Raw genomic sequence first — 16,716 nt, 5'->3', positions numbered from 1 at the left:
AATATGCTATTTACACATAAACAGATTCGAAAGTTCACTTCAACTATTTTATTGAGTCTTTTCTCGGTGATGCAAAACAGCGTCCTCTCGCGAACTTTTGCGAACACAGTACTCTTGATACATTCTCTACGGAAGAAAAGGCATGCGAAATGATTCACTGGGCTTTGTATTAAAAGATAAACTGAAGAGCATAAGCACAAATACACTTCACTCGGTCACACAGTTTCACATTTTTGTTTTGACAGGGCGGCCGTAAAGATAAGGTGGCCGTCACCACTAACCAATCACAGGCCAGCACAGATTGTCGTACATCATTAAACAATATGGCGGCTATTGATAAAATTCGTTCCTATTTATATTAACTCAGAACCATGGTCTGAATAATCAAATCAAATTCTTTATTCAGGCAACTAGGCCCACACATTGCATTACATTACATTAAATAAAATATAATAAAAATAAAATAAATTAACATAAAATGGTTAGTAACTAAATAAATAATAAAAAATTAAAATTGTTAATTTTCCAAATCAACATAACAATGGTTCTAATTCCTGTAAATAATGCTTCAAAGTTTTCGTTACGGTGTCACTAAGTCACTAACACCCTGTATGATGGATGACAGAAGCGTTCTGGTTGCAGGCGATGGTGCGGTAGCGTATGGGCAGCTTGCCAGAGCTAACGGAGCGCGCGCGACCCGCCCGCGCCGCGCGCACCGTGTCCGACCCACATCGACATCGAGCCATCATCACGCAGGTTACCACAATCCTCTCCCGCTTAGGGACGGTACGGAAAAGTATCGGCGTCCGAACGATGTAATATACGATCCCCACGGCCATAGCGGCGGCCAATCAGCTCGCGACACCAAACACTTCACCCCGATACCGACCCCGCCGGCGTGATCGACGATTTCCCTCAATCAGCGCTTATCGCTATCGACCCACTAGGGTCGATTAATTCTTTCAAATATTTTTCCTCTCAGACGACGCCCTGAGCCGAGGTTCGCGCCCAACTGGGGCACCCTCAGGCCTGTTGTCTTGAACGGTGTACCGGGTGAGAGCCTTCAGCGCTCCCCAATTGTCCGGCCAAGTAGTTAATGCCATCTGCGGCAAATCTACAATAAATCACGTCAAAAAAAAATACCTCCTCTCTCGTGTCACAACACCGAAAACCTCAAGGTTTCCGGCCAAGTAGTTAATGCCATTTGCGGCATACCTAAATAATTTTGACGTGACTTATTGTATATTTGCCGCAAATGGCATTAAGTACTTGGCCGGATAAGGGGGGGCGCTGAGGCTCTCACCCGGCCAAATGGGTTTGGCAGGATTTTGTATGAAAACGCAATCAGATTCCCGGTTGTGCCGATTTCCCGGCGCTGTGTACATCAAGTTTAATAGTAAAATTTCTGTGCAGCTACCTGTGAGCACTATATGCAAGAAGGAATGGCTTTGGAGGAAGCCGAAAGCGGCGTCGAGGGCACCGCCACCAGCCAGCCGCCGGCGGGACTCAGCTTCGTCCTCGGTGGGCGCGGCCTCCGTGCGGCGGCTCATCACGCGGCAGCCGCCGCAGGTGCCGCAGCCCCTCGTGCACAGGTTCACGCTGCTGTGTGTGTCCAGCGGGCTCGCCGCCACGGCACTGCTCCCCTTCACCGCGTTCGCCGGCGCCGAGGCAGGAGCCATGCCGCTCGCGCTGATGCACTCCGCCGCCGCAGTCGTTGCGCCCTTCTCTCCTCTCCTCATTCAAAAGACTGGAACCCGGCTAGTGATTACGTTAGCTCACGTGCTAGTGTGTGTCCTGTTGACCGCTCATACGGTGGCGACGCCCTTGTCGGTGCTACTGCCGCTGTACGGGCTGTGCGGAGTGACGCTATCGCCGATGTCGCTGGCGCTGTCGACGTCGGCGACGACGCTGGCGCAGGCGGCGGGGGACGAGGGCCGGCGCAAGGTGGCTCTGCGCCGCGCGCTTCGGGCGCTGCGCGCGGCGCAGGACATCGGGCTACTGGTGGGCGCGCTGATGCTCGGCGCCGCGCTCGTGATCTGGCCCGAGGACGGCGCTCCGCTCACGTACACTCCGCTCCCGACGAACGCCACAGTGTCGAGGTGGCCGCCGTCTGAAGAGTTCCTAGAAGATGATTATGAGGTAACTGTGATATTACCTACCTAAGATCCTTATGGTCAGCAAGTGATAAATCTACCTACCCTAATTTGTTTCGATGGTTAATTATTAAAACCAAACCAACTTACTGCAAGACAGACAGAAAAGGCGTAAGACGCACTGGAGACGCAGTCGCGTTCGCGTCCCGTCACGGCTCCGACGATTAGATACGTCCCTCCTGTCTGTCTAAATGATGTGATTCTGTCTGTTCGTCCGTCTGTTTGAGTACCGATGTTATTGTTTGTTTGTTTTGGTTTGTGGGTCAGGAGCGCACATGCGGCGCAGCAGGGTGCCCGGCGGCGGGCGGCGGCTGGCGGCCGGCGCTGAGCGCGACGGGGCGGCGCGCCGTGGTGGGCGCCTGGGCGCTGCTGGCGCTACTGGCCGCACTGCTAGGTAACTCCTCCAGGAACTCCAACAAATCTCTATGACCACGGGAAGGCAACACATCAGGCCACTCCGTCGCAAGTCGCTGCAGTGTAACCATTACGTAATCTATGCTCCAGTAGCACGTGGGCCGCTGTCTTTCCCACATCCACGCAAGCTCTGCACAGGAGGCTGACCGTGACACCTAGTGTGAAATGTTTGTTGAAAGCACCGTGACTGGCGTTAACAGATGTTGCCTGTCTTAATTTAGACCTCTTCAGCTTTAGAACTTGCGGCTTGGAGCTCCCTCAGGCCTGTTGTCTTAAATTTTGTTCTGGGTCCAAGTAGTTAATGCCATTTGCCGCGCGACTTTTGATGTCGGTTTTCATATTGTAGATTTGCCGCAAATGGCATTAACTATTTGGCCGGATAAATGGAGAACGCTGAGAGCTCTCACCCGAATAAAATTTAAGACAGCAGGCCTAAGGGTGCACGCGAACCTCTTCTCAGGGCGTCGCCTGAGGATGTAGGGTAGTGCCTGAGCCCTACAAGTAGGTATGCTTGTCCGCAGCCGCGCTGTGCGCCGCGCCCCCCGCGCCGCCCCCGGACGCCCGGTCCGTGCTGCGGGATCCGCGCGCCCTGCTCGGCGCGCCCATGGGATTCTTCATCGGACTCCAACAGGGTTTCATTTATACCTCATATATTAAGGTAAGTACTGTGTGCTACTGACTATCAAAATATTTATGGTTAAATTATTTTTATTTTTGTTTTGTGGAAGACGTCTGCTGTTATCTAAGGGATATTCTCTTGGGTTTTGGTTTCGGGTCGTTCACATTACATGATGATCTTCGGAGGCTTCACTGATCTGGTGTCTTGCTTAACGTTAAGGGTCCTTTTTTCCTAAGTTTTCTTTAAAACACCCTGGATTTGAACGCGGACGTTGGTATTTTCTGATTTGTGACCGCAGTATATGCGCCAAGTGTAACGTGTGAGTCGTGTACGTCGCAGTGGTACGGGGTGTGCGTGGGCGGGTGGAGCATGGCGTGGGGCGCGCTGGCGGGCGCGGGCGCGCTGCAGGCGCTGGCAGCGGCCACGCTGAGCATGGCGGCGGCGCGCGGCCGCCGGGGGGCGCTGGCCGCGGGCGGCGGCGCCGCGCACGCCGCGCTGCTGCTGGCGCTGCTGCGCTGGCGGGCCGCGCGCACCGACCTGGCGCTGCCCGCGCTGGCGGCCGCCGCCTGGGGCGCCTGCAGCGCGCTCTGGGACGTACTACAGGTGAGTATACACTCATATGGCTGGCTCCAGAACGCACCGTACTCTGCCTATGTATTAACGCTGTCCAACGTGGCAGACGGGGCTGTGCGTGGGCGGCGCGGGCTGGCGCGGCGCGTGGGCGGCGACGCTGCTGGCGCGGCACGCGGGGCTGGCGGCGGCGTGCGCGGCGCGCGGCCTGCTGTGCTGCCGCGCGCAGCTGGCCGCGCTGGCCGCCGCGCTGCTGGCCGCGCTCGCCGCGCACGTGGCGCTCGACCTGCGTCTCAGGAGAGGTACGGCACTATCTCGCGTATATCTCGCCATTGTGCTGCCGCCACAGATTGCTGATTCGGCATTATGGTTACAGGAGCGGAGGCGGCCCGGCACAGGTCCTAGCGAAGGGCCACGGCGACTCAGCTGGCCGCCCTGTCGCCGCCTGACGTCGCCCCCGAGGACGCCGCCCCCCATTTCATCAGCTAATAGCGCCCCTACCGACACCCTTTGTTTAGGGACATTTTAAGATTACGCGGCACTTTTTCGGCGTTCCAACGAATTCCAGTTCCAATCACAGATTTAGGTCGCACTTTAGCCGTGTTTTCGTACGAATTCGATACTATGTCGTGCCCACACTGAGTGCGAGTTGGTTGTTGTAGACCACAGCGTTCGTAATAGTAATCGGATTCGTACGAAAACGCATCCGTAAGTACTTGAGTGTGACCGGCCTTATAAGTATTTCACTCAAGATTTCAAAGACTACGATTTATTCTTCTAAACTTAGTGTATCATATCTACTTTTTCTTAAGCTGTACAGTCATGAGCAATATCATGTACCCACTTTAGAACCCTGTCGCACTAACATATTTGACATTTAATGAGACTTACGGTTTCATTTGTCAAAAAAGTTAATATGACATGGTTTCAAAGTGTATACATATTAGCACTCGTGACGGTATATTGCATTTTAAGAATAATAATAAGTAAGTAATGTAAGTACGTATGTATGTGACCGAGTACCAAGGTCACACATTTAGGTAGGTATTTACCTACTATTGCCACAGAATGAGGAATAATACTACGTATAGAATGGCAACTCTCCGCTCCCCACCAGCGGCTGAGCTGTTTACCTCACCCCCCGTCGAACATAGTTTAGTCTCGATCGTACGGGTGTCAAACGTCACAAACACAGTTGCGCGTGTACGATGACGTCAATGTGTGGTGTCTGTGTAAAACAAGGTTGTATGAAGTGTCCGGGATGTGTTATTTTGTATAGAACACGATTAAAGTCGCCTTATAGTGAAAAACACGTAAGCACCTTTTTGAAAAAATCTGTTTCGAATGTGATTTTTGGCAACAAAACCTCGCAATAGACACCCTAGTTTGAATCCAGGTATATATTTGTGGTCTCAATATTAAAGCCGTAATGAAATATATTATTCGCACGCTGTATGGTTGAGTGATGGATTTTTTTTTTGATATAATATATATTTAAGATCTTTTGTACCACTCTAGAGCGAATAAATTTTATTTCATTTCATTTATTTTATTTCATTTAGTTATTTCATTTCATAGCAAATACTTATTTATTTATTAATTTACATTTGCAACATAACAGTACAACCAAACCGTCACAATCAAGTTTCCACATAATATAAAACACAAATAATATAATAATATACTGAATGAAAGGAATCGAGATTTCGTTAAAGAAATGAATATCATAGAATATAATTTAGTTGATTAGATTGATATTTTATTAAAGCGTGGTTTTCACTCAGTGAAGTACCGTTTCGGGAAATGTTGCCGTTGTAAAAACTCTCTACTAGTAAGAACACTGGCTGCTTCTCTTTCAAACTGTTCTATCTTGTACTCTAATCTTATCTGCCTAAAGGCTAGGTATTAAAGCTCTTTTTACATAAGTTTTGAGCCTTTTTACTGCCAACAGGGTTGCCAACCCTACAACTATTTTTCTCGTACTTAAAAGACAACCCCTTTGTGCTATTAGAAAAACGTAGGTATTATAAAACTCTTTGAATCTCATACATAATCGAGGTTGATCGTGCCTTCGTACGTCATAGAGAAGACCACACATCTCGTATTTGTGCGGAGAATCTCGTACAATTGGCAACCCTGGCCGGGTACGTTCCCAAAGAAACTTCACTTCACTGATTTTCACTATAAGGCGACGATATAGATTGTTATTGTATCTCATTTTGACTACTTAGGTAGGTTGTCAAGTAAGTCTGGGGGGTGAGCGCCACTTACTTCAGTAGGCCGGAGTGAGATGGTGGCTGAGTTCGGATAGGGACCCAGACGTACGCGGCAGTGGCGGCCTTAGGACGGCACGACGGTGCGACCGCACCGGGCGCCGTTTTGGGAGGGCGCCAAAATCAGCCAAGACGGAACCAACCTGGCTGGCAGCCCCGGATCTACAGGGGAGTACTTAACTGGATTGGACACACCTGCTTTGAGAATTAGACACCTTAGCGGCCACATAAAACTCATACATTTAACGGGTGGCCTTAAACGACATTTTAAAAAGATTCAATTCGGTGGCCGTAAACTAATCGCTGAAGTTTACGGCAGCTGAAGTGGCAGTGGGCAGGACACATAGCGAGGAGAACCGATCGCCGATGGGGCGGAAAGGTTCTGGAATGGCGACCACGCGTCGGACGACGCTCAGTGGGTAGGCCCGCTACAAGGTGGACCGACGATCTGGTGAAGGTCGCGGGAAGCCGCTGGATGCGGGCAGCGCAGGACCGATCGTCGTGGAGATCCTTGGGGGAGGCCTTTGCGCAGCAGTGGGCGTCATACGGCTGATGATGATGAAACTAATCGAAAAGAACTGTATTTTGAGGAACGCCTCTGTAATGTCATGCTTCACCTAAATATTATGCTAAGGCCGCCACTGCTGCGGAGTATAACGTAGAACCCTTGCTCAGGGATACGGGTGAAGACCTCAACGGTTGTAGAAGCGTAGCTTTCGGTACGGCAATGCAGAAGGGGCAAGTCACAAGGACTGTAACCTGGAACCTGACACAGCAGTAACTGTCAGTGCTATTCAGAGGCGGAGGACAGGAGTCCTAGTACGGCTTTGATATAGACTACTCTGGGCCTCATCCCAGTCGCGTCAGACAGAGTACAGTCGTGAGCAATATAATGTACCCACTTTAGGACTCTGTCGCACTAACATATTTGACATTTAGTGAGACTTACAGTTCAATTTGTCAAAAAAATTAATGTGACATGGTACCAAAGTGTATACATATAAATGCTAGTGACCGTACTACAGGGCAGAAGGCAAGAGGGAAACCACTGCCCTACTTTTCCCTGAAAAAGTAACACGGAGAATGTTACACCGACAAGAGCGTGGCTCTTAAATTAGTGATGATTATGTCAAGTAAGTATCCTTTTTCCTGTGGGCAAGTTTACTCACCCTGGACTTGTGACTGTCTAACCCAATAGGCATTATAGAGTGAGTATTTTGTATACTTAGGTATAATTTAAAAGCATTAATAAGTTAAGATTTGGATGTGTTAGAATAAAAGTTGTACTCGGTTTTAAAAAGACGAATAAATTATTGACTGTTGACTGGTAAAAGTGTTTGGTTACTTATTTACAATATAACATACCATCACGCCTGTGTCCTCGTAAGGGTAGGCAGGGGTTTATAGTACAGGCATAGAATAAGGAATAATACTCCGCTCCCCACCAGCGTCTGAGCCCCCTGTCTATCCCTACTGGTAGGGAAGAATGGAATATTTTTCCTTATAATAAATAAATAAATAAAATAAAAAGCATTTATTTCAGGCGATGCCCATAAAAAGTTACACACAGACAACATAATTACATTACACACCGACAAAAACAAACACCACAAACATCCGTCTTGCTTTTTTGTAATTGTTTTAGTGGAAATTTGATATGATGTTGTTGACTTTTTTTTGTGTGTGGCGTCCTTTTATAATAAACTTTTTCTATTCTATTCTATTCTATTCTACAAAAAAAAAACTTCTTATAGCCACTAGCATAAGATGATATTTTGTTTCCACCTATTTCTACTAAGATGCATCAAAATTTTACAAATTCATCGGAGCATTTCCAAAAAAGTACCAATATTAATATCGTCATGTAAAAGAGACATTTAGGTAATCGTGAGCAGAAGGCAAGAGGGAAACCACTGCCCTATTTTACCCTAAAATGTAGCATGGAGAATGCTACACCGACAAGAGCATGGCTCTTAAATTAGTGATCATGATGACGAGGTAATCATTAATATTATAATATGATAACGCCCTGAGTCCAAGTTCACGCCCAATTGGGCACCTTAAATGCTCCGGGTGAGATACCTCAGCGCTCCCCATTTGTCCGGCCAAGTAGTTAATGCCACTGCTTTGCAATATATCTCGTCTGGAACTGTAGCAATTCAGCTCAACCTTCAATGTGTTTTATTGCATTCATATGTGTTTATTGATTGGACACTTAATAAGACACGACGAATTTATTAAAAGGGAAGCTACAAAGAAAGAGAGGAAGGGGCAGACCAAAAAGAGCTTACATGGAACAGATTAAAGAGAAGGTGAACGTCGTGTCTTATAAGGAGGTGAAGGAATTGGTCTTTGATAGACAAGAATGAAAAAAACAGCCTCCGTGGTCTAGTGGTTAGAGCGTTAGGCTCACGATCTGGAGGTCCGGGTACGATTCCCGATGGGGACATTGTCAAAATCACTTTGTGAGACTGTCCTTTGTTTGGTAAGGACTTTTCAGGCTTGAATCACCTGATTGTCCGAAAAAGTAAGATGATTCCGTGCTTCGGAGGGCACGTTAAGCCGTTGGTCCCGGCTATTAGCCGTAAAAACACCTCCACCAACCCGCAGTGGAGCAGCGTGGTGGAGTATGCTCCATACCCCCTCCGGTTGATTGAGGGGAGGCCTGTGCCCAGCAGTGGGACGTATATAGGCAGTTTATGTAGACAAGAATGGAGAATGCTACACCGAGAAGAGCGTGGCTCTTAAATTAGTGATGATGTGTTTATGTTATCGAATGATATGGGCATTACAACGTTCTACAAAGTATAACATTTACTTTGTCACCGATATATCCGGAGGAGAGTCAGCAAAATATGGCTAGACATTTATTATCAAAGATATCTTAGTGTTACATAACATAACATAAGCCAACTATACTATATTCCAATTGCTGACACCAAACACTTCAGGACCCCGATACCGACCCCGCCGGCGTGGTCGACGATTTTCCTCAATCGGCGCTTATCGCGACCCACTAGGGTCGATTAATTTTTTTCAAATATTTTTCCTTTTTTTTTTTGAGGTTCGCGTCCAACTGAGCACCCTCAGGCGTTGTCTTAAACGTTGTACCGGGTGAGAGCCTTCAGCGCTCCCCATTCGTCCGGCTAAGTAGTTAATGCCATCTGCGGCAAATCTACAAGTCACGTCAATAAAAAAGGGCTATATCCCGATTGGGGTAGTCAGAAATACATACAATAAGGAATATACAGACGTATAGAACGGCAACTCTCCCCTCCCCACCAGCGTCTGAGCTAGGTTTACCTCACCCCTCCTCGAACATAGTTTAGTCTTGAATCGTATGGCGCCAGACGTCACACACACAAGTGCGCATGTTCGATAATGTTAATGTCTGGTGTCTGTGTAAAACGAGGTTGTATGTATGAAGTGTCTGGGGTGTGCTAGTAGACCAACCTGGTTTTCACTATATGGCGGGCCATTGGCGGCCATATAGTATAACATAGCATCACGCCTGTAAACACGAAAGGGTAGGCAGTGGTGTATGTTTAAGTCACATGTATGTAACTTGACTTCTAACCACGTCGAGTTCTGCCCATCCCATTTGGGATCACGGGCGTGAGTAAATATACAAGTTTGAGTATGTAGTGAAGTCGGGAAGTGAAATAAAAAACGACGTGTTAATTATTAACGTGTTTTCTCCAACCATACATAATAAATGACAAATTAACGCGTTATTATAACACTTATCTGCGTGATTTCCGCGCAGTCACTTGAGTGTTTATCGGTTTGCAATGATACTTACTATGCTGATGTTTGTATCGTGTGAGGCTCGGCAACTATGGGAGCGAGCACCAGAAGATGGTAAGCTTGAAGGTAAAGTGGTGCAGGTGCACGTGGTCCACGGGTCGGGGCACGCGGAGCCCCCCGCCTGCTACCCCGGAGACCCCCACGCACGCGCCGCCGTCTGGAAGCACGGCCCAGGGGAACTCACGCAACATGGCCGCCGTCAGGGCTTCCACTTCGGAGAGAACCTCCGCTCAAGATACTTAAACCTCCTACCAAAAGAACGCACCTACAAATACGTCAAAGCTACATCGGCGAAAACCACCAGATACCAAATGACCAGCTCCGTTATCCTAGCTGGACTTCTATCACCTAAAGGCGACGACATCTGGTCAACGGTACCATGGCAACCAGCTGTCGTAAACACCGACGATATCCTCGCGAAGCCGAAGTGCGATCGCCTAGAACAGCTTCAGAAGGAATTGAAATACGAAATCGACTCTGAACAACTGTACTACTATGTTAGTGTTAACGCTAAGACATCAGTGAAGGATCCGAAGGAAATGCTGGAGATCTTTACCTGTTTGGAGACTCAGAAACAGGCGGGGCTAGCCTTGCCTGCTTGGACGCGAGGTTTCTTCTATCAGATGAAGAGAGAAGCGGCGAAGACGTTTCGCTATGACAACGAAGTCTCACGTTTGGAAGTCGGTCGCATTCTAGACACTATCACCAAGTTTAACTTTTCAGATAAAGACAATCGCATAAACCTGTATTGTACTGACAGCGTCACTGTAGGAGCGCTGATGGCCGCTTTGAAATTAAATCAAACGGAGTCTCCGAACTTCTTGTCAGCATTTGTGGTGGAGATCAGGGAGCTGGAAGGTTGGCTTCATGCTCAGCTGTGGTACAGAAGCGGGCCTAATGATGAACTCGCGCGAATGGACTGGCCGGACTGTGGCGCCCGATGTCCTTTGGTCAAATTAAGAGCATTATTAGACCCGCTCATACCCAAAAACTGGCAAAAAGAATGCGCGTTAGACCAACATAAGAACAACAGCGCAAATATCATGCATTTAACTCTATTTCTGTTGACTTTTCTATTCGTCTACGTGGCGACGGCCAGCTGTAATAGAATTTATGAGTTTATGAACGATATGAAGACTCGTAATAAACGATCGAAGAAGACGTTGGTATAAAGAACTTTGTATATAAGTACTTATAATTATAAACATAACATAAACAGCCTATACACGTCCCACTGCTGCTAGGCACAGGCCTCCTCTCTATCAACCGGAGGGGGTATGGAGCATACTCCACCACGCTGCTCCACTGCGGGTTGGTGGAGGTGTTTTTACGGCTAATAGACGGGACCAACGGCTTAACGTGCCCTCCGAAGCACGGAATCATCTTATTTTAAGTATCTATATGTAGATTGCAGGTATACTGTAACAAAGTTCTACGAACTTGTACATAGTGTGCGTAGCAAATCAGTTAATTAGCATAATTAGGAAGAGCTATGAGCTGTGAAATATAGGTATAAGTAGACCGATCGTCGTGGAGATCCTGGGAGGAGGCCCAGCAGTGGGCGTCATACGGCTGATGATGATGATATCGTCAAATTATAGTTTCATTTTTTTTTGCAAGGCTAAACTTTTTCACCCTGATGCCTGGCAGAAATTCCTGTTTAGCAATTATTATTATTATTAAATTCTTTATTCAAGTTACTAGGACTCATAATTTGTTTATAACAAAACTTATATACTAGGTTAGTAGATTAAGGAAATAAAATTAAATACGGGAGAGTTGAGCCGCGACTCACCGCCTTGCCACACCCCCAGCAATAGCACAACAGCGAGACATGTACACACAGTCCAACCTGCTAACCAACATCGCCAGGACGCTGCTGCAATAAGGCTGCTTTTGTAACTAGTTATGGAAGGAGAATTATATTTCTATGTTTGTAACTTTTTCTGTTTCCACAATTAGTTACAAAACAGCGATAGAAAAATCACTCGTAACTGGTTAGGTGTGTAGTTACGAACGTGGGCGAAGGGTATTATCCTCTCAGACGACGCCCTGAGCCGAGGTTCGCGCCCAACTGGGTACTCTCAGGCCTGTTGTATTAAATTTTGTACCGGGTGAGAGCCCTCTGCGCTCCCCATTTGTCCGGGCAGGTATTTTAAGCGAGTAAGTACCATTTGCGGCACATATCGAATAAGGCACGTCAAAAAAAAGATACTTCTAGGTATTGCTTTAGCCGCGAAGGTCCGTGTTGCTTTATTGGCTGTAGGTATTTTTATAGGTCTGTCGCTCATAACATAACATAACATAAATAGCCTATATACGTCCCACTGCTGGACACAAGCCTCCTCTCAATCAACCGGAGAGGGTATGGAGCATACTCCACCACGCTGCTCCACTGCGGGTTGGTGGAGGTGTTTTTACGGCTAATAGCCGGGACCAACGGCTTAACGTGCCCTCCGAAGCACGGAATCAACTTACTTTTTCGGATATTCAGGTGATTCAAGCCTGAAAAGTCCTTACCAAACAAAGGACAGTCTCACAAAGTGATTTCGACAATGTCCCCATCGGGAATCGAAACCGGACCTCCAGATCGTGAGCCTAACGCTCTAACCACTAGACCACGGAGGTCTGTCGCTCACAAGCGGATATTTTAAAAATGCAAAGAAAATAAGTTATTTATTTCCCCTTGATTGTGTTAATAAGTTATACCTAATAAGTGTTTGATTGAAGGTCTATACTTGTGGCATGGATACGTTTCCGTACACCTCGACTCCACCCCCCATGCCAAGACATCCTCCATACCCCCTCTGTTTAATTGAGGGGAGGCCTGTGCCTAGCAGTGGGACGAAACTGTTTATGTTATGTACGTACATGTCGTGGCCAAATCTTAGAATTGATCATTTCATGATGTGCTCGATCATTTCATGAAATACAAAATCATTCGTTGGCCACATCATGATGTAGTTTGGCCAAATCAATGAACACAAAACGTTTAACGTTATGAGCAACTAAATGCATGATATGGCCAAATGTTGGCAATCATATCGTAAAATTAGTAACATTATCCACCGGTAGTGGCGCTGGTGTCGATTATATTTAAAACTTGATTAATTTATAATCGATGAATCAATGTAATTGTACAATTTTCCATATCGAACAGGTACATAATTTTGAACCTATCTTGAACCTATAGCATTGACACTGCGTACATTAACGATATGACAAACGTTAATGGAAATATCATTAAACGTTGACGTTTCAACGGTTGGCTATTTCATGAAACAGGACCATTTCATGAAATGGTTGACCACATCATGAAATGATCGATTCTACGATCTGGCCACGACATACACATCGAAGACAAAACATTTTATAAGGATTTCTTGAGTTGAAACACCAGCATCAACATTAACACTTTATTTATAATCAATTTCAAGCCCTATTTCACTGTCTTCGAAATTATATAAATACACATGAAATGCTCTATATACGTAATATTTCTATCAATTATTTATTTATTATGTAAAATTACTAAAAACTTAACCACTATGGGAGATCCAACTTAAGTACGAAATAATGTAATTAGAAAAGCATAATACATTGTTTTCTTAGAGTATTTCTCACATATATTTATTATTTAATGAATAATTATACCGTTATTGTACACATTGTTTGTAAAAAATACAAACGCCTACTAAAAAGAATAGCAATGTTGCATAAGTGCTCATCGACGTCATTGCTCTAATAATTTTCTCAGACCCTCTTGAAAATTAGCTTTTCGAGGACTGTGAAAAGGGGATAAAGATACACTAAGTAATCGATATGGACTCATACATAGAATACATACAAATATGACTACATTATTGTCTGCCTTCTGACCGTACACACAAGCTTACGTTTAGTGTGAAAGTGACAAAAAAATCATAAAATCAAGATCTATTAGAGACAGAATACTTAATTAATTGACACTTTTTACTTTAGCACTTTTGAAACTTGCTGTGGTTTAAATTGTAGAAAGTTTAAACACAAAATAAGTAGGTAGGTACGCAAGTCTTTGTCGGCCGACTATATTGAGTCTATACTTACTAAATATGAAATACTTCTGTTCAACGGTGCACACTTCTGTCTTAACGTAAAACATCTACCTAAGATATCTTTGTAAATTATAATAAGTTGGAAAAAAAGGGACAAATAAGAATGAAAAAAATATATAAAAACGATCTTGTCTTTATTAAATGTCTATACATAAAATAATCTAAAAATAACATCACAATAATTAGCGACGATAAACAAACGAAATTCGCTTACAAATAAATTCAAAATAATAATTTAATTAAAAAGAAAATGCATCTAAAATAAAAATAAAACAATGATGGCGCCTAATTCAACTAAACAATTCATGTTTACATTCTATTTTAATCTTGAGGTAAAATAGGACGTTAATTTTATTAATTCATTAAATAAATAGGAACTGTAGACAAAATGCGATATATCGAAAATTCTACGTAAAATAAATTATTAATGCATAATCAATTTGTAAAATTAAATTATCATTTTTACATTGTAGGGGACTATATCAATGATAGTCTAGTTCATAAGGTCTCATAGACCGTTTAAATTTAATAAGCGAATTGAGCACAGACCACTTCAGAAATAGGTATTTGTGACAAAGTAAAAACATTTTTACAATAACAGAATAGAACATAAGTAAATAAATAGCAATAAAAAACCATCTAACCTAAGAGATTTCACAATTAGGAACACAAAGAAAAATGCATTCATCATTATTTAAGTATAACGGCAATAAATAATATACAACTAAGAATGAATGCTAGTTCCTGTTAATAAGGTATATAGTATTACGTACTTACGAGAAAATTAACAACCCTTAAGTTTGACTTGCGGTTCATAATCGTCCCTTATGCATCTTTACTTTACAACTATACTTAAGTTTTTGATTCAGCATTCATCTGTTTTTCTGTAAAAGTCGACCGTTTTGTAAAAAAATGACATATCGTTGTACAAGTCTTCCGGAATAGGTAATAATAATAATATATTGTCCTAAATCGCATAATTTGTTTCCTAACTTATGATTTCTTATAAGTTCTAAATTCTATCAAAAACTAGATTTTTCCCGATAGGTCATTATGAAAGAGTAAGGACAATTTCATGAGACCTATAAGAGAAAACCTACTTATACTTTCACAAAGTTATCAATCCAAAAAGTTCTCTAAAGCAATGTGTGATTTTATTTTCATTTACTAATAAGTATAACACTTATTTTAAACATTAAATACGTAACATTTAGTTTCAATTCTCATTATATTTAAAAGCCCGAACTGATGTATCACAGTCGGCCATGTTGGCGCACTTTTATGGCGCATGCGCACTTAGGGAAATTAATAGAAGGTGAGCATTTTATCTTTGACACAGTGAATAGAGTCAGATACGAAGGTAAGTCTGTAATATTATTGTAGTATCAGGGGCAAAGGGTCCCAAAATGACTTACAATATAGACGCCACAATTACCATAACTGCGCAAACCCCAGAAAAGCCCTTAAAATATTTCCGGCCGGGCTCTCCCTATCCGTAGTATCCAAAAAAGCATTCGAAAATCAAATGACTCAACACCAAATACTGAAAGAAGCGAAACCAATACTGTTCGTAACTACACCTCTACATTTTCTTGTATAATACTTGTGAGGACACAAGCATCGCTTTTCATTCGATCAATCTGTCGATAATATTTCGGCCAGCACTATGGGGCTAGTCGCTGTTTGACAAAGAGCTTTAATGTTGTTCTTATAAGTCTGTGAGTGAACGAACTAGTGCTCATTACAAACCCTGATATAGATTCATAAGAGCGAGTCAAACAGCATCTTTTACCCACACTGACCAGAAGCCTACACCCAGATCGTGGTTGTCAAATCTATTGACCTGAAGTACAAAATCACAGGTATAATATACAAGTGAATACGTTTTCCGGAATTTATTCAAAATTGAGAGACTCATTGATGTTTTACTACCAAAACTCAGAACAAAATAAACCATCCAATAACCAAACCATATAATAAATAATCTGTGTAATATCTACTCGGTCATAAACCCTCGATTTCTGTAGTTTCCGATTGTATACAGTTTTGTATTCGCATATTATGGACGGGACTCGACTTCGGTAGTAAAACACCATTTCTCTCGTTGGTCTACGCATCAAATGTGACCTCCACGGTCGCGTTGCAAACCTGACCCACCGTCCCAGGACTAGCTTCACCTTTCTAAGATATACGAGAACAATACTGACTTTTTGGAACGAACGCATGTAGGTTTGCAACGGGGGTCATTGACGGACATCGCAGGATTAGGTTCGGAGTAGTTTCTGGGAGAACTAAGTCTTCAATTCCAGATATTGTTGGTTCTTGGAAAACTGGAAACATTCACGGTCCAAAATTCTAAGAAACTTGTAAAGGTGAAAACCTGAAAAGACTCATGACCTTTTCCCACGACGCCCTCCAGTCTTCAGATCTTCGAAATGATACAACTGTCAACTCATTACATCGAAATTGACTCAGCAGCCCGCAACGCAAATCATACTACGGTAGCTTATGGTATATTTACACGGGGGTATATTTCCCCTCGGGTTTGTAGAATAGTTGTCCGGTTGCTACACGACGGAAGATCTCCTTGAGGAGGAGTCCCTTCTCCTTCTTGATCTTGACGAGGAAGCCGCGGTTCTCGTTGGCCCGCCGTGACAAGTAAGGCAGCACCTCAAGTACAGGACCGTACGGCACATATTTGTATGCCGAGTAGCCGGCCTGACCTGCGAATGCATTAACAAGTTTATTATCTGATGATGCAGGGTTTCAAGAGTCTTGAAATTGAT

General features: G+C 44.2%; 3 protein-coding genes across 4 annotated transcripts in view; 2 read left to right on the top strand and 1 right to left on the bottom strand.

Moving 5' to 3' along the window:
- Positions 1–396: 396 nt before the first annotated feature.
- Positions 397–5,299, top strand: LOC126375958 (uncharacterized). Its single transcript, XM_050023066.1, has 8 exons — positions 397–481; positions 643–756; positions 1,414–2,139; positions 2,421–2,547; positions 3,089–3,225; positions 3,526–3,789; positions 3,866–4,058; positions 4,133–5,299. The coding sequence occupies exons 2-8, from the start codon at positions 661–663 to the stop codon at positions 4,159–4,161; spliced, it is 1,572 nt and encodes a 523-aa protein (XP_049879023.1). The 5' UTR covers positions 397–481; positions 643–660; the 3' UTR covers positions 4,162–5,299.
- Positions 5,300–9,791: 4,492 nt separating this feature from the next.
- LOC126375899 (testicular acid phosphatase homolog) lies at positions 9,792–11,012 on the top strand. The gene has a single exon (XM_050022988.1). The coding sequence runs from the start codon at positions 9,821–9,823 to the stop codon at positions 11,006–11,008; it is 1,188 nt and encodes a 395-aa protein (XP_049878945.1). The 5' UTR covers positions 9,792–9,820; the 3' UTR covers positions 11,009–11,012.
- A 3,035-nt stretch (positions 11,013–14,047) lies between these two features.
- LOC126375872 (proline dehydrogenase 1, mitochondrial) overlaps positions 14,048–16,716 on the bottom strand; it is a 50,829-nt gene continuing 48,160 nt past the window's right edge. For both annotated transcript variants that reach the window (XM_050022943.1, XM_050022944.1), the window contains one exon: positions 14,048–16,653. In XM_050022943.1, coding sequence (XP_049878900.1) covers positions 16,448–16,653 — 206 coding nt within the window. In that variant the 3' untranslated portion in view covers positions 14,048–16,447. The remainder of the gene's footprint in view (positions 16,654–16,716) is intronic.

The sequence above is a fragment of the Pectinophora gossypiella genome, chromosome 20, assembly GCF_024362695.1.
Source record: "Pectinophora gossypiella chromosome 20, ilPecGoss1.1, whole genome shotgun sequence".
NCBI classification, from domain to species: domain Eukaryota; kingdom Metazoa; phylum Arthropoda; class Insecta; order Lepidoptera; family Gelechiidae; genus Pectinophora; species Pectinophora gossypiella.
The sequence above is the reverse complement of the archived record's forward strand: the minus strand, read 5'-3'. Positions and strand labels throughout refer to the sequence as shown.